This window comes from Enhydra lutris, unplaced genomic scaffold, assembly GCF_002288905.1.
Source record: "Enhydra lutris kenyoni isolate GAN:26980312 unplaced genomic scaffold, ASM228890v2 scaffoldscaffold35, whole genome shotgun sequence".
Taxonomy (NCBI): Eukaryota; Metazoa; Chordata; class Mammalia; order Carnivora; family Mustelidae; genus Enhydra; species Enhydra lutris.
Genome location: NW_019154119.1, coordinates 2,309,984 through 2,331,230, shown reverse-complemented (window position 1 = coordinate 2,331,230; position 21,247 = coordinate 2,309,984). Strand labels below are relative to the sequence as shown.

The window sequence follows — 21,247 nt, the reverse complement described above, 5'->3', positions numbered from 1 at the left end:
TGAGTGTGGACATGGCGAAGGGAAAAGGACAGTCTCTGTGAAGAACTCATACTACAGCCCTGATTAGGTCCGATTAGGACCACTACTAACATTAATCATAAAGCTCCAGCCTGTGCTCAGCCTGTCCTCAGTCACTCAGCCATGAGCGATAGGGGTGGGACGTGGCCCCTGTCTTTGTTGCATGAGGTGAAGCCCTGGACCGCTCTGACTTTCCTCCTGGAGGCCACGTTGTGTTTTTAGTGTCCCGTCCTGGCGGGGTGTGTCCTGTTCCTCAGCCAGCCTCCCCTCTCTCTGGGCCTTGGTCTCACGCCCCCTTCGTCCTCACACCCCCACTCCTACTGCTCTACGTGTGCCAGTGAGAACAGCCATGGGGCGGGAGATCCAATATGGCAGCCTGCTGGGGAACTCTAGGGCTCGCTGGGACCCAAGTGCTTCACGGCGCCAGGCCTCACTAGAACACTCAGGCCTGGGCCGGGGATGGAGGGGAACCCGACCCCAGGTGAAGTGGTTGGGTTGGGGAAGAGTGTCCTGAGCACTGCTTCACCCCATATCCCAGCATGGCCCTGACCCTGGCTCCTCTGTGCTGCTCCTGCGTCTCCGGAGCTCAGCCTGGGGAAGAGAGGCAGGGAGGAGATCACGCTCTGGGGGCGAGGCTGGCTGTGCCGGCCCCACGCACACCCCGGGATACACAGTGCAGGGAAACCCTGCTGCCCTCTGGCCCCAGGTACAGGAGTGGGGGGCTACCGAGCTTCCACGGATCTCTACTGGAGTGGAAGAATGATCCATAGGGAGAACAAGAAAACTGGTCCCCCCTTGCTCTCCCAAGATGAGACAGAGCAGAGAGGAGCCCGACAGGAACCTTCTCAGGCAGGGGCGCTGGGCGGAAGGAGGTGGGGCCATGGAGGGCGGGAGGGCCAGGCAGGGGGAGAAGATCAGGACACAGAGTCACAGAACAGAGGACTCCGCAGGAAAGCCCCAGGAGAAGCTGCAAGATGAAAGCTGGGGCTCCTTTCTGTCCTTCTGGGCTGTGGCTCCAAAGCCACCACAGCGGCAGAGCCCAGAGCCAGGCGTGAGCACAGCACCTGGCATCACACCGAGAGAACACACACGCACGTGAGTGTGCAAACACCCGGGCATTGTGAGTGTGCATACGTGTTTGGAGCTAAGGTCTCCTCTCCCTCCAGAGACTGGGGCAGGTGTATCCTGACATGCAAGGCCCAGAACCCTGATTTTGTGCTCCTGAGACCAAAGGGCCATTCCTTCTCAGCAGCGCCGACAGCTGTGGGAGGTGAGGGGACCCCCGTGAGCAAGTGAGACCCCCGCCCTGGGTTTGGGCTGCTGTGAGGCTCCAGCCGTCGGCAGCATGGCTGGCTGAGCCCTTGGTAAAGGGTGGGGTGGCCGGAGCTGAGGGGAAACTTAATAACAGGGCCTGGACACAAAGTCAGATCGTGCTCAGGCTGGAAGCTGGGAAGGGTGACACGGAGATTCTGGAAAGGAAGGAGGAAGGAATCCGATGCCGGCTGGGTGCCGACCACCCACCGGGGGCCACGGAGGCCCACCCGTGTGTAGCATCTCACGTGTTCTGAACACTCCTAGGGGGCATTAGGGATGCCCTTCTTACAGGTGGGAAAGTGTGGCTCCAAAGAGCGGAGCTGGGATCGGAGCGCCGTGCTCGCCAAGGCACCGCGAGGCCTTCTGGAAAACTCCCAGGGTGTTTTTAACAGAGAGCTGGCCAAAATCAGAGGCCCCTAGTTTGGGGTGGAGACTAGAGAAGTAGGGAGAGTGGCTCAGAGGGCACCAGGGCCTGGGATCAATGGAACAGTGGCAGGAAAGGGTTAACAGGCTGCTTCTGTGGGGTTAGGGATTGGGGGGCATGCTTGGGCAGGGGGGTCAAGTGAGAAAAATTTCCAGGAAGAGACTTAAGGCCTTGAGAGTGAGTGCCCTTGCGTGAGGGGAGCCTCTAGAGAGGTCTTTCCTGGGGTGGTAAGGGCAGATGCCTGGGGTCCAGCCAAGGGGGGCCAGGCCATAGAGGGAGAGGTGTGGGCTCCCCAGGACCTCCCCACATCAGCCTCCTCTGTCATCTCTGGAAGAGTCCCTGCCAGTCTGGGGCAGAGGCTGTTTCCCATCCCTTCACTCCATTAGCCACCCACCCCCACTCACCCTCCAGCAAGCACCCTGCTGAGCCAAGTCAGACAGGGAAGAGTGGATTCTTCCACCAGACCCCCATGGGTCCAGGGGACCAGGTGAGACACTGCTGTTTGACAGCAATGAGGTTTCCCAGCTGCTGGTGACGGGCCCAGAGGAGAGACGAGAAAGGCTGAGAGACTGGGCATCTTTATCTGCAAAGAGGTGGCCTTTTCAAGAGTGGGTGGAGGCAAGGGGCAGATGTGGGCAAGGAAGACTTCCCTCGGGCTCAGAGGTTAGGCACAAACATTCCTCCCCCGTCCCTTTGTTGGCCAAAGCCTGTCTGGGGGGTTCTCTTGTCCAGAAGACAGTGGCTTCCTCACACACTCCAGAGCTGACAGGCCTGGCTGGTTGGCCCTTAGGTGACGAGGGTAAGACATAACACTTAGGGCCTCAAGGCCAATGCTCAGGTTCTTGTTGGCACCCACGCTCCTTGACCCAGAGCTCACAGGCCCAGTGGAGGCATCCAGAATGAAGCTGTAGGATAATCTCAAACTCTCTAAAGCGGCCCCAGCTTCTCCTCACCAACCCAGGGTCGTCCCGAATGTTCTCACCTCTTCCCACACGCAGATTGTCGGCTGCATGGCGAGGCCTAGCTAGAGCACCGTCCCCAACGTGCTCTTAGCGTAGGCGCCGGCAGCCCCCGTGGCAGCCGGGAAACCACGCGCTCCCTATCGCGGACCCTCTAACCCGGGGTGGTGGCATCTGGAAGACAGTGGGCTCTAACCATGGTTGTTACCCTCTCCCAGTTCCCAGTCCCGTATAAAACGCTTCCTCTGGCTCCGGCTTCCGGTTGCTGCCCTGGGCTCGGCCACAGGAAGGTCAGGGAGGCGTGGGAAAGGGTGGCCTTGGCCGAGAGAGGATGGGAGGAGTCCTCTGCAGGTCTGGGGACCAAAGCTCGACATTTTGCTCTGCTGTTTCCACTCCTGCCCCTTCCGTCAGCCCCCCTGGCCTGCTCTCCTCGGACTGAGAGAGGAACTAGCTCAGCTGCCCTGAGCTACAGGAGCCAGAGAGGGCCGCCCCAAGAGCTCCCAGAGCCCTGTTTCACGTGGGTGCTACCCACAACATCCAGAGTGTCCCTGGGTCCCTCAGGATGTCACAGTTAGAGAGGAGCCGGGATGTCCAACTCATTCCTGCAACCGGCCCAGAGGGTAGGTGACATGCTCAAAGTCACTTTGCTAGTTAGTGGCAGCCATGAGGGGACTTAACAGAACTTAGCTTCCCTGATTCACGGCAGTGCTCCTTCCCCGCACTTGGTAGCCCTTGTGTGGCTTCAATCTTGTGCCCTTCCTTTGAGCCCCAGCCAAGCCAAGCTCTTTCTTATGTGGGGACAGAGGACTGGGACAAGATGGTGCCCTTTGTGCATGTCCCCTGGCTCCCCACTGGGTCCCCACTCCTCCTGTCACCATTTCCAGCCCAATCCCTGACCCTTTGCACTGTTGAGCTGCCAAGAACCTGTTCGTCAGCAGCCCTGACCTGGAACAACTCTAGGCCCCCCCCCCAATTACAACCCGCCCCCCACCCCACAGTGCTGCTGGCTCTCTTAACAACAGTGTGGGGGGCTGGTTCTCATTGCCCCGGGCCCAATTTTACAGGTTAGGAGAGACAGTGAAGAGGGTAGGTGACTGGCCAAGGGTCAGAAGACTGGTAAGAGGCAGAGCCGGGACTCAGACCTGGGTCTCCTGAGACCAAACAGCCCGCCCTTTCCTGCAGGCTGGCCACAGTCGAAAGAGGACAGGCTCCCAGCTGGCCTGGTGATGCCGCCCCACCCCCCCGGCTGGCCTGGAGTCAAAGGTCAGCTGTGTTTGCCACACACATGGTTTCTTTGAGCTTGTTACTATTACGCAGCACCCAGCTCCCAGGGTCTTAAGCTTGTATAGAGTGTGTGCGTGTGTGTGTGTGTGTGTGTGTGTGTGTGTGTGTGTGTGTGTGTGTGTGTAGGGGAGTGGTTCAAGTACAAAGAAGAAAAGCCTATTTATCTTATAAAAATATATCCATTCTCAATCAATTGCACTGATTTAGAATCTGTGTCTTTTCAGAGCAGGGACTGAATACACTTTTTTGGAAAGGGAAGGCAGGAGATTGGAGGGAGGCGGTCACTGGGAGGACATCCCTCCCCTAAGACGTTAGATGCACCACTGACTTACCTGCATTTTACACGTTAGTCCCAGTGAACTAGGAATCTAGAGCTAACATCCTACTAACTTAGAGTCTGTCTCTCTGAGTTCTAAGAGTAATACCATGGTATTTCCTTTTTCTGAAAAAAACCCTGCTTTCGGCATGAGCAGGTCTGGACCCAGCATCCTGACATCTGTGTGGGACGGGACATCTGTGGTGTAAGTCCTAGGCCCTAAGGGGGCCAGGATGTCCAGATGCCTTTTTCTCAACAGAAGAGAGGCTATGTCCTGACCAGGACCTTTGGCTTCACCGTGGCAGGAAAAGGCCTCCCTGTCTTGGGCCTCCATGGGGCCAGGGGCTGGTCCGGCACTTCTGGGTCTTGGACCAGAGAGGTTAGGGCCTCCTCCTTTCTGCCCCACCCATTCTCTCAGGAGGCAGGGATCTAGCCTCTTCCCCTCAAGTTAGAGCTCACCCTCCCAGAACTTCCTCAGGGTAGTAGGAGGTCTGGGCCCTCAGCCTGATCCCCAGGCGAGCCCTGGGGTTGGGGGACAGGTGTGCGGGGCCCTGTAGAAACACCTTCCTGCCTCTCCTATGTCTCTCCAGCAGCTCAGCCTTGGACTCTGAGCCCAGTCAGGCTGAGAGGGGCCTTCGAGGGGGACCAAGCCCCAGGCATCCTCCCTGTGTCTTTTGGGGGTGGTGGGTCGCCAGAGGGCCCAGCCTCTTACCTCCGGAAACTCTTCTCGCCTGGTGTCCGGGAGCTGGGGCGGGAGCCGGGGAGCAGCCCATCGGTCTCCTGGCTGTCCTTTCCTTCTTCCTGAAGAGACTCATCCCCCACGAAGTCGCCATCATCCCAGGAGCCCACTGTGCCATCTGTGGCCTGATACCGGACCTCCACGCACAGACTGGTCTGGAGGGAGGGGGGTGGGTGGTGAGCAGGGGAAGGCGACAGCAGTCATGGGCACACGGGGCCCAGTTGTGATGGTTACAAAGCGCTTTCATTTCCTTCACCGGCTGGAGGAAGACAAGCTGGGAGTTGCCCTCCCCATACCTTCGTTTGGCAGATAAGGAAACCAAGGCTCAGGAAGATCGAGATGTACAGCCTCCGTCAGCTTAATTGGTTCAGGCTCCTGGTCCTGCCCCACTGGACTCTGCTCTTCCCCTGCTTCCCACCCTGGGCAGTCGAGTCTAGACAACAGTGGGTTCTTTGAGTCCGCCACAGACATTAGTCAAGAAGATCGTTCAGTGGTCCCAGTGCAGGGGTCACCCCCTCGTCCTTAGAGCGGGGCTGACCTCCGCTCACTCCTGGGGCTGGAGGTGGGCTATGAGCTTGAGCCTTCCGGAGCAGAGGCCTGGGCACCTCCAGGGGCCTGGGCTGGCACTTCTCCCTGCTCTTCTGACGCCTACCCTCCTACTCTGGAGGTGGGACTTAGGGGTCAGACCAGGCTTTTCTCTGGGGGAAAGTGGAGCCCCAAACCCGGGCCCAGGCTGTGCACTTGAGAATCCTGGTTGGGCTTCTTGCTCTGGGTCCTAGGGCCACTTACCTCCTTTCAGCTCTAGTGTCTCCCCGGTGCATGGGGAAGACTCATTCTAGTCCCTTCCCCGGGCTGCCTGGATGTCAGTCTGTCTCCCAGAGTGTTTGCTTGTCCTTACAGGTTGGGGGTTGACTTGCTCCTGCCACCCACACAGGCAGCCTTCGCTCAGCACGTGGGCTTTGGGATGCCCAAGCTTCGAGTCCCCCAGGGAAGGGAAAGTTATACGTATTTTCTGAACCTTCACTGTGCTAGGCGTCACGTTAAAGTGCTTTACTACAAACTCATTTGATCTTCTTAACACTTCGACTTACCCTTCCTGACGTATCAGAGAAGGTAGATTATTTGCTCAAAGTACACAGCTAGAATGTGCTAGTGCTGGGATCTGAGCCCAGCCGGGCTGACCCCCAACCCTCATGTCCTTCACACTGAGCCAGTGTGGCCCTGTTGATGGGACCAGGGATGATGGTGTGGTGGGAAAATAGTGGCCTGGGATTGGAAGTTCCGGGTCCCAGTATTGGCTCTGCTACAGACCAAGCTGTCTGAACTCGACTGAATTCAGTTCCCATCCAGGATGTTAGGGTTCCCATCCACAAAATGGGTAGCAGAGAGAGCTGGTAGATGGGCTAGATCTTCTGTAAGTCTTCAGCCTGATTCTAAAAATACGGAGCATGGATTGTGCTGCCTACTCGTCCCTGCCTCCTTTCTCTCCCATCTCACTGCCTCCCACTGGTGTCTAGACCTTGCTCTGCATCCCCTCTCCCCTGGCTGGGGTGGCTGAGCTCTCCTGACTTCCGAGAAGTCCCCCTGCCCACTCCTGCCTGTGGAGAGAATGGCCTGGCTGGGGCCAAGCTGTGAAGTCCCGAATGTCCTCCTGTTCTCTCTAAGAAGCATCTCGAGACACCAGGGCACTGTGGGAATTTTTGCTCCGCTCTGGGCACCCCTCACAGGGGATCCCTTCCATCCTGGCTCCCCATGGCTGCAGCCTTGACTTCTGAGGCTCTCCTGCTGGCTACCACATAGGGCCCTACATTATGCGGGACGCAGGTGAGGGAACCATGGTATAACCCCACTTTACACGCAGGTACACTGAGGTCAGGAAATAGCAGTTACCAATGTGATTTTATGTATTTACGGAGCCCTTATTAGGTGCCTAACTTTTCTAAGTACTATCTGTGTGTTCTCATTTAATCCTCAGAACAAGCCCTGTGAAGCAGCTGGGTTGCTCGCTTTGCAGATGGGAGGTCACACAGCTGGTAGCCTAAGGGGCTCATCCTCGGGGATTGTGTTCCTCAGCACAGCCGAACTGCTCGTGAGTGGACACGAACAAGCCGAAGGGGACAAACGCATCAGAGCAGAGTTCGGGTCAGAGCCTCCAGGCTGACTCATCTCCTTGCTTTGTTAGGACAGGTGCTGAGTGCCTGCAGACCGGACATCATTAGTCCGCGTGTGCTCATGTTGGAAGTGCTGGGATAGGACACGACAACGGGAGTAGGAAACGAGGTTCCTAGCCTCACGGAGTGGCTTGTCTTAGAGAGGCTCGAGGGCAGGCATGCAGAGTGAAGACCGTACCCTGGAGTGGCCAGCAGGGCTCAGCCTGGCCTTCAGATGCTGCTGTCCCTGCCTTGAGACTGCAGACCCTACTGTGCCCCCAGGCGGAGGGGCTCTGGCAATCTGACCTGAGTCTCCTCCTCCTGCCTCACCTCGCCACCCCTTAGGAGCCTCCCCCTGACCACCTGATGAGAGGGAGGAGGCAGGTGAAGCAGGATCCCAGGGGCCCCCATACAGGGTGAGTCCGGGAACTCGCCGGGGCAGACCCACCTTGATGACAGCATTGTTGTCGTCCATCAGTGTGTCTGTCACCTCCACGTGGTTCTCCTCCACCACCTTCTGCAGCACCATGCGGAAGGTCCCGATGAGCCTGGGGACGGCAAGGGAGACATGGCAGTTTCACACGAAGAGGCCAGAGGGAGGAACGGCCATCCCCCAGGGCTATGACCGGCTGGGGAGGGGGCTGGAGGGACAGAGGGCGTGCTTAGGCTCCAGGCTAAGCTTGGAGAAGGTGAACCCAGGACCAGGGCTGGTCCTGGACAGGCAGCATGTCTGCGAGGGTACGTGGCCCCTGATGAGTGTGTGTGGTTGTACATGCGAGACCCATTTCCCTGGGAGAGCTCATGGGCAGTGAACCCCCTTGGGAGATGTCCTCAGATGGGGGCTGGGTACCCCCTGGCTTGTGATCCTTGAGGATGTGGAGTTGGGGTTCAGCTGAGCCCCTGCCCAGATGCCCAGCGTGGAGGTTGTGGGGAAAGGACCACAGGTTCCTGGACACACAAACACCTTCTGCTGCTGCCCCCCGCCCCACCGCCCCGCTAACCCCGCTAACCACAACTGAGGTTTCTACCCACTACTGACCCCACCGGGTCCCTGGTGCTCACCACCTGCATCCCACAGGCCCACAGAGGGCAAGGGCCCATCTGGTTGCAGGATCCCCACATTCCCACATGACGGCAGGGAGGGGAGCACAGTGCTATGAGCAGCACAGTCCTGCGGTCGGAGGCTGGGACCAGGAGCCTGGCTCGACACCAGCCCGTTACCTGCTTCCCTGACAGCCAGACTCTCTCAGTCCGGCTTCTCTTAAGGGGAGCCAGTAAGCCCTGCTTCTCCGGGTTGTTTAGAGAGCTGAGCTCCTCAGAGCTCCTAGCACATCCCCAGCACTCCAGAAGCGACCTGGTGGGTATGCAGGGGTGTCACTCTGCTGGGAGCCTCTCCGGGGGATGGGGTGGGGTGGGGAGGAGGGAGCTATGTTTCCTACTTCCAGCCTCTAGCTGACATTTCCAGCACACGGGAGATCTCGGTATCTGCGGGCTGAATTAACGAACAACAGTGGGTACCTTATACATGCTGACTGGGTTGACTTGAACCCCACTTCCCCCTACGCTTAAAAGGTTATTGCTCTGGGAGGGAACAGGGTACTGAGCGACATCCTCACACGGTGATTCCACAGGAGAGATTAAAACGTTCAACCGTTTCTGGTTGAAGCTGCAGATGCTGAGGGGAGGCCCCACAGGGTGTGAGAGCCGGAGGGGCCTTGGGGTTCCCCGGTGCTGCCCTTGATTTACAGAGGAGGAAAGTGAGTCAGAGAAAGCGGGAAGGGTCGCAGCTAATAGCACATCCAAGCGATGTGAGGCAAGGGGCGAATTCTGACTTTGACAGGTCGGATGTCTGTTCTCTCCTGAGGAACACAGAGGGTGGATACTGTTTAAAAAAAAAAAAAAAAAAAGCCTCCCATCCGTGTGAGGGGAGGAAGTGGCAGGAGCAGTTCTCGTGGACAAACGTGAAATACTTGCCTCCGGAGCTCAGAGCCCTATCCACCAGCCATCCTGCCTCCCCGAGGGCAAAACTCTTCCTGCCACTCCTCCCCTGGAAAGCCTGCCCAGGTTTCTGGGTGCTTCTCAGGCCCAGCCCAGCGGAGGTCTCCTCCCTGACGGTGTCCTGTCCTCTCCTGGGCTGGGGGCTGTGTCCAGAGAGAAGTTCAGGCAAGGGGTCGGGAGAGCTGGAGCAGGTGCCCCTCAGTCCCAGTTTTGTCTTTATGACACGAAGAGGGGGGTGGTTTCACAGCCCCTGTTCTGTGTACACATTCTAACAGACTGGAGTTATGAAAAAATGCCGGTCTTTTGGCAGCTTCACCTCTTTTGGTTTTAAATCAGTGGTTTTTGAACTTCAGGATACACAGAATCTTCTGGAGGGCTTGTGAAAACAGAAATGACTGGGACATCCCCGTTCTTGGTTGTGGTGGGCACTGTTTAGCAACTGGCCGGGAGAGGACAGTCCTGACTCAGAGCTCCTGACCATGTCTATGCTGCCAACACTCCCGCCATGGCCAATTTCAAGCTTCCAACGTGGGGTCACTGAACTCACAGAGAAGGGCACTGTCTGTTCCTGGGAGCCGGTAAGAGCCAGCCCCAGTCACCACTGGCTCCCCTCGCAGCCCCCGAGTCTGATGTGGTGGGGTGCGACCGAGAAGAGGTATTTACATGTTTCCAGGTCGTGCTGATAATGCCGGCTGGGGGGCGCCCTTTGAGAATCCCTGTCCACTAGTGCCCTTTGCCAAGGGGCCTTTTAGTGCAAGTAGGACCCACTGAGCCCCTGCTGAGTGTGGGCACTCAGGCCCCTTGCACAGCAGAGGATCGGCAGAGATGCTGCAATATGACAAGAGACCCCCAGGGGGCAGGATGGAGCCATTCCCCTGCCCCCCCCCCCCCCCCCCCCCCCCCCCCCCCCCCCCCCCCCCCGACCCTCCCCAGCATCCTGCAAGTAAGTGCTCACTGAGGTCAGTCTCGGACCTTAGACTTAGAGGGCCCAAGAGGAGGGCTTGTCAGCATTTCACTAAGGAAGAGCCCTTCAGCATCCTCCCTGACTCCTGCTCTCCACCCGCTGCTAGACACTCTGTGGCGGGGATCTAACCACCCCACAGCCGCTCTCGCTGCTTTCACCACACTTACTATGTGGTCCGCCTCCTGGAAGATTCCGCACTCAGCACGACCTGGTCTGAGACTTGTCCACACACAGACTAAGTGCCCTCCTTAACAAGAGCAGTGTGGACAGCAGAAAGTGGCTGGGCTCTGGAGTCAGACAGAGGTGGGTTCGCCCTGTGGGCAGCTGTGTGACTTGGCTAGCTCTCCAACCCCTCTGAACCTTGCTTTTCTTCCCATCTCCTCAGAGGAGGTGATACTACCTGCCTCGCTGGGCAGCTATGAGAGCAGTCAAGGGAAAGCCCTCTGATGTTGTCGCACGCAGAGGCCTGCCCCTCCTCCTCCCGTGACCGTGACCATGGGGTTCGCTGTCTGGAGGGCCCACATGGTGCTGGTCTTCAATGCAGGGTAGGCTCTGGGGCCAGGTGCACAGCCTCATGGAGCCAGGGTCTGTCTAGGGCCCAGAGGGTAAGGCTAGGACCCTGGGACCCAGGGGGTGGTTTGGGGGGGCTTTCACGCCCAACAGTTTCCCCACAGCTTCAAAACAAGCGTCTTAATACTGTTTCCCACAGAATGTCACCCCCAAACCCCCTCCTAGACATTCTTTGAGGAGGGAGCTGGTGCAGGAAACCTGAGCTCCGGCCTGTGCGAGGGCTCCCTGTCCGCCCTGGCCCCCATATGTCCAGCCTGGCTGCAGACTTAGTGAGCTCTGCCTGTTGCCTTTCCTCTGGGGGTGGGGGGTGGTCAGCACAGACAAGCTGCCTGGGAGGCTGAGCGTCCCAGGGTGACCGGGCGAGGTGGGCTCATGAGACCTTGGACAGCAGCGTCATTTCTCTGGAAAGTGGAGGTGTGAGGCCATTCATGCTCTGGGAAGGACACTGGCCTGGGGGTCAGGAGGTCTGAGTCAAAGACAAGCCTTGCCCTGCCCTTAATGTGTGATCGTGGGTGAGGACCCTTGCTGGGCCCGTTTCCTCAAGTTAGGTGAAGGAGCTGGGACCTGACTTTCTGTCCTCTGATAGCCTCCCTTATGTGGCCCACTGAAGTTACCCATCTCAAAAAGGGCACCCACCAAGTGGCCCACAGCTGCCCAGGAGGCTGGGTTGGCCCCCAGAGTGGCCAGATGCACTGGGCAGGGCAGCAGGAAGGGGGCCTCAGGCATGGATGAGCCCAGAGACTGACCACAACAGAGCGGCAGTCAGGCACCAGGACCCGTCAATAATTCATCGCTTTCCCCTGGGAGCCCATGTCAAGTGCCCAAGGCTTGGCCAGGCCTCCACTGCTCTCCTGGCTGCTGAATTATTCAGAAGTCCCAGGAGACCGGCACTTGCGGCAGGCTGTTCTCCACCGGCGATTCTGGACAGGGAAAGGGGGACACATAAGATCCTCTGGACCTGACAGGAGGTTTCTGAAGGAGGACCGTGTTCAAGGCAGACTGGACAGATCTGGGGTCTCCTGGTGATCACAACTCGCTTCCTCCTGGCAACTCCTCCTACCACTGGGGAAGAGCCAGTTCCCAAGCCACCATCTGCTTCTAGAATGAGTCTCTTTCTCTGAGATGGGGGTAATGAGATCAGGCCCATAAACTCTTGGGTGGAGCAGGGAGGGTGGGGAGAGAGTGAGAAGGAGAGAATTTGGTTAGTAACTCCCCTGCTCTATCTCTCGCTTGTTGGCATTTCAGAACAACTAATTGAAGCCTAAAGTTTCAGTGTGTTCACTGGGATGGTATTCAATTTCCCAATTTAACAAATACTTCTGATTTGTTTATAGCAAGCGTTTTGATGTTTCTAAGGGTTTCCAGCATTTTGGTGACTCCAGCGCCTTTCACTGTAAAGAACGTACTAATCTCAATCATGTCAGTGGTGTCCATACTCACATACCCTGGTTTTCTGGGAGGTCCAGGAGAAGGAAGACAGGCATCCTAGCCCCAGCCCTGCCACTGTCCAGGGGCCTCAGTAGCCTCTCTGAAGACTCAGTTTCCCCATCTGTGCAGCGAGGGTTGCACTGGCTATGTTCTGAGGTTCCTGGAAGCTCTGACATCTGCTTGTGGGTCCCTACTGGGGTGCCTGGATGTCTCTCCTGGCCCTCGGCTTCCAGTTCTTCCTTTTCCACACCCACTTCGGTCTGTGTCCCTTCTGTTCTTGTTTCTTCTATCCTTAGAGGTCACCCAATCACTCACCCTAGGGAAGAAGGTTTTGCTTCATCTTGGGGGCACCTGGTGGGGTGTCTCACTAACTTCTGTTGTGGATACTATCGCTGGATTGATGCTGCTGGAATGATGTGATACCCCAAGAGGCCAAGGGGCAGCCTCTCTGCCCTGAACATCTTCCCTTGTGGCCCTGCCAGCGGGCCTGAAAAGCCCACACCCCAAGCTCAGCTGAGATGATGTTGTGGGTTCGCCATAAAAATCACAGAATCATTGAACCATGTGTGGTTCAGCCCAGTTCAAAAATTCCCATTCAGAAATCCCCTCCACAACATTGTGGTCTACTCCCCCTGCTCAGCCTCTCTCAGTGATGGGGAGCTTGCTACTTCCCAACAGCTCAATGGTTGGAGAACTTTGGCTACCTTTCAGCTGTCTACTGTCTCCCAGCAATGCAGCCTGGTTCTGGTCCTGCCTCTGGGCACACATCTCTCTTCCCTCTTCCAAATGGCAGAAAACCTTCTTAGGGGACAGGCATGGTGACTTAATCTCTCATTTCTGTACCTTCAGTGACTAGCACAGTGTCTGTCTGGTACAGAATATTTGCTTAGTGAATGTTTGATGAGTGGTTGAAAGAGTGAATGGTTGGATGGATGGACAGAAGGATGGATGGAAGGAAGGATGAATAGAAGTAGGATGAATGGAAGGATGGACAGTAGGATGGGTGGAAGGATGAATGGATAAAAGGATGGTTGGATGAATGGATGGAAGGATGGATGGATGGATGGATGGAAAGATGAATGGGTAGAAGGATGGAAAGGATGAATGGAAGGATGACTGTATGGAAGGATGAATGGATGGATGGATGAAAGGATGGATGGAAGGAAGGATGAATGGAAGTAGGGATGAATGAAAGGAAGGATGGACAGTAGGGTGGATGGAAGTATGAACAGATAGAAGGATGGATGGATGGAAGGATCGATGAAGGATGGATGGATGGATAGATGGAAGGATGAATGGATGGAAGGATGGATGAGTGGATGGATGGATGGATAGATGGAGGATGGATGGATGGATGGATGGAAGGATAGATATATGGATGGATGGACATGTCCTCTGTGATTTCTCTTTGAGGCTCTCATCTCCTCATCAGATTTAAAGTCCCTTCTCCTGGCAATCCAAGGAGCTGCCTACTAGTATTCTCTCCATCCAGTGTGAAGACCATGGAACCTCATCTCTCGCCTCTTCTTCTCTGATTGATCTACTTCTTTTAATATGAGCAAGGATTAGGTCAGCTTTTCTTTTGTTTGTAGTCTCCTCCCACTGTCAAGTAATACTGCCCTCTCATTGGGTAGTATCCCCAGGCTTTTCTGGACATGTTGCTGTTCAGCCATGACCCCCTCTAGCTGGTATAAAAACAATTGGTTTTAAATCTCCAAATGAGACTTTACATTTATTCTACCTAGCCACCGTTCCAGACTGTTCGAATCATCCTGAATTCTGCTTGTTGCCCAGAGAGACGGATGGGAACTGCTTTAACTGAAACCTCAGTAGTGATAGAGCTCATGCGGTAGGTGTGCCTCACTGAAGCCCCGTGGGGGTGGGCACTTGCTATCCTCAGAGCCTAGTTCAGTGCCTGACACAAGGTAGGCACTTAGCAAACATTTGGAAGAATGAATGAATGAACGGGTATCTATTTAATTCTCACAGCTTCCTTTGAGGTAAATACCTCTACTTCCTACAGGCTGGTACACTGAACTCAGAGAGATTCTGTGTAACCAGCTCAGGGTCACACAGTAGATGACTGAGCTCAGAATCTGAGACCAGGCTTTCCTGACTCCCAAACCACTGCACCAAACTGTCTCAGAGCTTCTCAGTCTCCCTGCATGTGGCAAGTTTGCCCTCAAGGCTACTGATGATCTATTCGAGTTCATGATCCGCCATTCTGTTAACTTCTCTGCTGGGTAACAGTCACCCAGGACAGTGTAAAGCGGGAGACTTAAAGAAGGCGACAGGAAGCTGAGATGGGGCTGGGGACAGAAGGAGTGGATGGGAGGGTAGGGTGTTCTTGGCTGACAATGATTGGGAGGGCTGAGGGACTCTGAGGACGGCAGGAGAGAGCAAGGAGGGGGCTCTTCAACAGTCAATCCAGGTTAGGCGGTGGGTGTAACGCCCCCTTTAAGCCCAAGGGACAGGGTAGCCCAAGGAGCAGGGCAGGCCCCTAACCCCTTCAGGCCCCACCTCTCCCATCCCCCACTTACTTGTTGCTGAAGACTTTGCTGTAGTTGAAGATTTGAATCTCAAGTATCTCATTGCTGTCGATGCTGCTGGCCACTGGCCACCGGAAGGTCTAGGGAGAGAGAGACAGCTGTGGCCTTAGAAGGAAACGACAGGGTATGAGGAATAGGAGGCGGATCCCTGTTAAGGTGGCCCTCCGAATCGACCCAGTGCTCCACAGGGATAAAGTCCACACCTAGACTCTCATCTAATTCCAACCACCTCCTGGTAACGTGGGTATTGTGACCCAGTCCTCTTTCAAAGATGGCGCTCAGAGACTTCCAGTGACCTACTCAAGGTCCTTTGGTGAGTGCAAGGACCTAGGGCTAACCAGGACCTCTGAGTCTCAGCCCAGTTCCTGGGGTACACTCAGGAGTGGGTGGTGCGACCAGGCTGGAGTGGGCTCTGGGGTAACAGCAAGGATCGTGGGCATGGGCTTGCTTTTTGCTGTGTGCGGAGTGGAGCTGCAAGCTTCCGGCTTTCTCCTCCCAGAATCATTCTGGCCGGTTCAAGCTCTGCCTTGAGCGGGAGGTCCTGTCCCCGCACACCCGCCCCCCCCGCATTCAGGTCAGATCACCCCCTCACACTGGCAATGTTAACTCTGGGGACAGACTTCAGCTGTTTATTGTTATTAGGGTCAGGCCCACAAAGGGGGGGCGGCCTGTTTCCAGCATGCTGTTTCTAATTTACCTTCACCACATCTATCTTGGCTTTTTTTTTTTTTTTTAAGATTTTAATTATTTATTTGTTAGAGAGAGAGAGAGAGAGAGAGAGAACGAGCAGGGGAGGCAGCAGGCAGAGGGAGAAGCAGGCTCGCTGCTGAGCAAGGAGGCTGACGTGGCATTTGATCCTAGGACCCCGAGATCATGATCTGATCTTGTCTTCATTATTCAATCGATAATAATGATGAGCAGGAAGTTGAGTGGGATTTTTCCTGATGCCCTAGACATGGCAAGGAGGGCCCAAAATAGAGGCTAGACGTGCTAAGGACCCCATCCTCTAAAGAGAGCTGCCAGTAGGCTGAACCAGGCTCCTGCCTCAGGACTTCCTCAAAGGCCTCTCACCCCCAACAGCACCCCAGCGCTCCTTCTTCCTGGGGTGTAAAGACTGCGGAAGGGAAAGACACCAATAGTCATATCCTAGGCCCAGCGTTTTTGTGGCTTCTTCCTAGAAGAATTGCTCAGACAGGTCGAGGCACCTACAGGAAGGGAAGCCTAGCATGTAAGTTCCCAATGACATCTGCCAGGGCAGTAGACTTGCTGGTCTGTCCCCCAAGCCCCTAGGGAGCCCTGCAGGCCACCTTGGGCAAGGCAGTGGTCATAAGGAGCCTGACATGCCACCGCTAGGTGCCTTAAGTATGTGACTTCTGCTCTGTGGGGCCAAGGGCGTGCTGCAAAGGGGAGCCATGCTCAGCAAGCGGGCTGACCTTCCACCCCAGCCGGCCCTCCGGTGGAGGGGTCCTCAGCCTGGGTGAGGCTGTGCGGCTCTGTGCCCCGTGGTGGGAGCTAAGGTGGGGTGGAGTCAGGGAATCCGTACCGTGTGGGGAGCTGGGCTCAGGTTGCCCACAGGAGCCCCCACATGGTGCTCTCTGAGACAGCCTGCGTCTGCAGGCCGGCCATGCTGACAGCCTCCAGAGCTGGCTGGAGCTCGTCCGAGAGGCTGTCACGCCACAAGGAGGGTCCACGTCCATGGCAGGGCCCCCAGAATCAGACCACGTCCCCCACCTTTGGCTGGAGCGGGCAGAGGATGCCAAGGGCCAGAGCTGGCATCCCTGTCCCACTCGGGGTCTGGAACCACAAGCCCGACAGAAGCGAGAAGACCAGGCCCGGGCTCTGAGAAGATGCTGGACTGGAATGACAAGCCTTCCTGGGCTGGACTGTGAATAACGGAAGACGACCAGAAAGCTCTGTGCTCTGCTCACGACGCTGCTGAGAGATGGTACGGACGGGGACTTTGACACAACAGCCAGAAGGCAGTGACTTCCAAACTTGTATCATTTTCGTTCCCCTCCCAATCCAGAATGCCCAACAGGTAAGAAATAAACAATCACGATAGGCATCTTAATGATAATCTGAATAATAGCTCTAGTATTCAGTATTAAGGTAGTAATTAGTATTAAGATAGTATTAAGTAGTATTAAGATAGTAATCTTAATTATAGCTGCCATTTGTAGAGAACTTTCCATCGTGTTGAAATGTTGAGGGGGCTGAGTGGTTTAGATGCACTAATTCATGTAGTCTTTCCTCCAACCCAGCGGGCTGCTCCCATGTTCTCTGTTTCACACGCAGGCCTCACAGAAGGAACACAATTCAGAGAACCCTGTCATTGGTGACTGAGCAGGCCCTGGGGGGCATCGGAGAGCGGGTCCTGAGAGCCATTCTAAAGCTTCCATCTCCCAGACTGGGGGCCCAGGGTTTTGCGGGGGGCGCCGGGCCAGCTTGACAGGTTGCCACACGGTGTGGGCAGGGCCTGGCTGGGGAAAATGGCCTCACGTTGCTCTCTCAATCCCAACCAGGATTCAGCTGGAGTGGGCAGGTGTGAGAGAGGACGAGGCATCGGAAGGAGGTGGGGTTGGAGGCCGGGGAGGGAGAAGGTTCTGAGTGGGGCCTGGGGAGGACTTTGGAGGCTATGGACACAGATGGGCCGGCTAAGCAGGCGGCCCAACCTGGGGCCCGCAGGCCTCGTAAAGCGGCTTTTGCTCCTGCTGTCTGCCCGCCTCTAGCCCAGCTAAATGTGTGGTTTTCTTAATGAAGTTGCTTGTAATTGAGCTGCAGGGAAATAAGCTAGCTCCTGAGCTAGCAGCTCAGCAGCCACAGCGCCAACGGGAGAGGCCTGCGGAGCCTCTGAGATTTTGGTTTCTGTGGGATGAAGAGGGTGGGAGTTTGCTCCACCTGAGGGTGTGCGGGTGGGGTCTTGACTTTGGGAGGAGAGGAAGATTAGGAGAAAAGGGGGGTCGCTGTGGCCGTGGCGCCAAGACAGGAAGGGGCGCTGAGCCGAGACATGAATGAGGGGAACCCAAAAGATCAGCGGAAGTCATTGTGAGGAAAAGGGACCCAGAGCAGGAAGCTGCTTGGGACTTTTGCTTGCTCACCGCCAGGCACTGACTTGCCTAGGGATTGGGGTGCAGTTTCTGGGCAGGGAGTGGTGACGGAATCCGGAGCTGGTCGCCATGGGCAGATGTGCCAAACAGAGCATAGGGGGCTCTGGGCTGGCTGCCCGCATGGGAGACTCTGCAGGAAGGGCCTGGACTAGCAGCATGGGGGGCCATTTCCAGAATGTACCACATTCAGTGTTTCCGGGAAGGAGCCCCAGGAGGAGGGGACAGGAGGAGCAGATGCTCCAGCAATGGGGTGGGCAGGGGCCAGTGACTGTGGAGGGCAGGGACTAAGGCCGCCCCAGGGGCTTTCACGTGGGAAGAGACTAGTCCTGACGGAGTTCGCCAGATTTGCCTCTGACCCTCTCCGTGCTCGCTTCCTTCTCTGTCTCTCATGCCAACCCGGCCCTTCTCTGCTCTTCTCTTCTCCTGGCTGCCCTGCTTTCTGCTCTGACCGGCTCCATTCTGACCTTCTTCAGTTTCTTTCCGGGTCTCTGTCTCTGTCCTTCTCTCAGGGCTTCTCCATCCTACCTACACCCTTGAATCGCTTCCGGAAGCTTTCAACACTCCCTCGGCCCAGGCTACATTTCAGAGTGATTTTACTGTGTCTTTGGGGGTCCCAGCATGGGATGGGAGAACTCCCAGGTACCCGTGTCCCCGCCACACCCCGCCCCCACCTGGCTGTGGCTGAGCCGCATTTCTAGCCCTGCCTCCTGCTCCCGGCAAATACCTCCTGAGCTCAGGAACGGCGGTGAGCAGGACAGCCCTGGCTCTGCCACAACTCATCTTTGGGGACTGCAGGCCACTCCTGGCATGGGGCTCAGCTCCCTCGTGGATAAAACGAGGGTGACCACACTTCCCTCACGGGGCTATTGGAAGAACCCAGTGAGATCACACAGGTGGACTTTGTAAGGGACACAACACTGCAGAAATGAGAGGCGTGACTTACTTTGTTTTATTTTGCTTTTCCTTGTGGGGTCTTTCTACCAGAATGCCTGGGGCTGACCCTCGCCCCTCCCTGACCCTCCACCATCTCTCCCTCTCCCTCCATCGCTCTCTAACCACTTCTGCCTTGGTCTGTTGATGTCCTGTTTCTCTTTTACCAGAAAAAAATGTTATTTCTCATTGCTTTCTCACTTTTTGCCATTACTTCCTTTCCACCAGTTGGGGGGATGTGTACTGACGTGTATGGAGGGCCGTAGGACCATGGGGCGGGGGCTGTGGGGAGACTTGGGGCTCCCGGACCTGTGCACATCCCCTCAGAACCCGGAGAACACATCTGGGTAGAATTCAGTACTTCTCAGAGCGCTCTTTGCTAATAACCCAGGCTCACAGCAACATGGCCCAGATGGGCTTCTTCTGGACCTTGGGGTGTGGAGGGTGTGAGAGGTGTTGTGGGACACATAGCCAGTTGGTGGTGGACAGGATTGGAACTCAAGTCTCCTAATACTTAGCTCGGGCTTGGCCCCACCCTGCACCCGCTCCTGAAGCCAGAGAGATTAGCTGAGGTTGACACTCAGAGGGGGCCTGTGGCTTGGACCATCCTTCTAGGTTGACAGCATCAAAAATGTTTATTTATTGAGCGCTGACCCCGCATTGGCACCACACTTTGCACATATTCTAGAATTCAGTGCCCACTTCACAGGTGAGGGAACTGAGGCTCAGAGCAGACTTGCCCAAAGCAATTCAGCTAACAAGTGGTAATGTAGCTTCCTAGTCGAGATAAGAGCCTGGCCCTCTCAGAAGTCAACGACCGGGTACAGAGGTCGAAGCCACCGTGCTGGAGAGAGCGTGTGGAGAGAGGGCCCGGAGAAGGCGAGGCCGCAGGGAGACGCAAGGTGCCCCAGACAACAGTCAGCGCCAACCGCGCTCCCAGTTGGGAGGCAGAGCCACCCATCTGAGCCCCGCCAACCGCAGGATCACGGGAAGCCCTACAATGTGGAGAATGCGGTGGTTTGTTCCGCGGCCTAGATGACTGTGACTTTCCCCCCTGCTGTCTCTCTAAGAGTCAGACTCAGGTCAGGGAGGCCTGACACCAGTGGCAGAGGTGGGCTCCATGACCCAGGCTTTGCCTCTCTGCACACCGATGCTGGGCTCCCTCTCCCTGGGTTGCTGTGTGAGCTCCAACGGGAGCTTGACCGTTGCTCTCAGAGCAGCTCAGAGCAGGAGCAGCGTGGACAGGCCCAGTTCTGTCTCATTCACCGAGGTCTCCCTCCACCCGGCATAGGGCCCGGCACACAGTAGGCACTCAACAAATGGGCCTCGGATGGCTGCCTGGGCTGCCGGTGGGCGAGCTCAGGTGGGCTAGTTCACCTCTCCACGCCTCAGCTTACTCTTCTGTAAAGGGATGGTGGCAGTCACTGTACTGTTTCTTGGGCCGATTATGGGGCTGGTGAAGTGCAGAACCTAGCACGGAACCCAGCCCAGGGTAAGAGGGCGACCAACATGGCGGTGACAGTAGTCACGCTCCGTGTATGTTAGTTCCAGGAGCCAGGGCAAGGACTGGCATTCTTGGGGATGGCACCCCAGGGACTGCTGGAGGCTTCAGGGAACAAGGGGCCTCTTTCCAGCCGGAAACAGCACCAGCATGATTCCCTTCCCATGACCACAACAGCTCAAAGTTGTGTCTTCAGTTTCTGAGGTTCCCTGCATGCTGGTGGGCCAGAGACTGGGCCAAGGGAATCCACACAACATTTCAGATTCCATGCCATGTCAGCCTCCAGACACTCCAGGGGACTCTGATGGTAGCTAAGCCGAGCACAGCCACTCAAGATGTAACCAGCCAACAAGCCCCATTCAGAGCAAATGTTTTCTGAACACCTTCAGGGTTTGCTGAAACTTCCCCGTGCCAGGCTTTGTACATGGCACTGTGGCCAGTACGGAACGCAGGGGTGTTTCCTAGTTCTATGGGAGCTCCTGGATAGTTCTGGAGACACAAACCTGAAATTGCCGCCCGTAATAGGAACATTGAGAGAAGTAAGGTGGCAAGTGTTAGAGACAGGAGGAGGACAGGAGGACCTCTCTTCAGAGGAGGGGCCTCAGGATCCCTGGGAATGTGAAGCCATGACCTAGATCGCCAGCTCACAACTTGGTCCTGACCTGGCAGGTGCTGGCCAGAGTGACAGAGTTGTGCATCTTATCAGCCCCAGAGATCTGGGACCCATGGAAAGGTTTCCCTGATGCAGGTTGGAGAATGACCTGAATTAACCTGAGCCTCATCACTGACTAGGTCTGGAACCATCCTATATCAGCAAGATGATGAACTTAAAGGGACAGTCCTCCAGATCTGGGGAGTGGGGGTGAATTGGAACATGCTGCAAAGCCTTAGAATTCAATGGAAAGAGAGTATCTTGGGAATTTAAAGACCCAAGACTCAAGTTGCGTTCATTCTTTTGTTCATTCTTTCCTTTGGCAATATTTCCTGTGCCCTGTG

At 56.2% G+C, this 21,247-nt stretch overlaps 1 protein-coding gene across 3 annotated transcripts in view; it reads right to left on the bottom strand.

Moving 5' to 3' along the window:
* The window catches only part of LOC111154097 (otoferlin), a 93,948-nt gene that overhangs the window by 48,542 nt on the left and 24,159 nt on the right, over positions 1 to 21,247 (bottom strand). For all 3 annotated transcript variants that reach the window (XM_022513479.1, XM_022513478.1, XM_022513480.1), the window contains exons 3-5: positions 14,705 to 14,793; positions 7,653 to 7,752; positions 5,028 to 5,209 (exon numbers count right to left, since the gene is read on the bottom strand). In XM_022513479.1, coding sequence (XP_022369187.1) covers positions 5,028 to 5,209; positions 7,653 to 7,752; positions 14,705 to 14,793 — 371 coding nt within the window. The remainder of the gene's footprint in view (positions 1 to 5,027; positions 5,210 to 7,652; positions 7,753 to 14,704; positions 14,794 to 21,247) is intronic.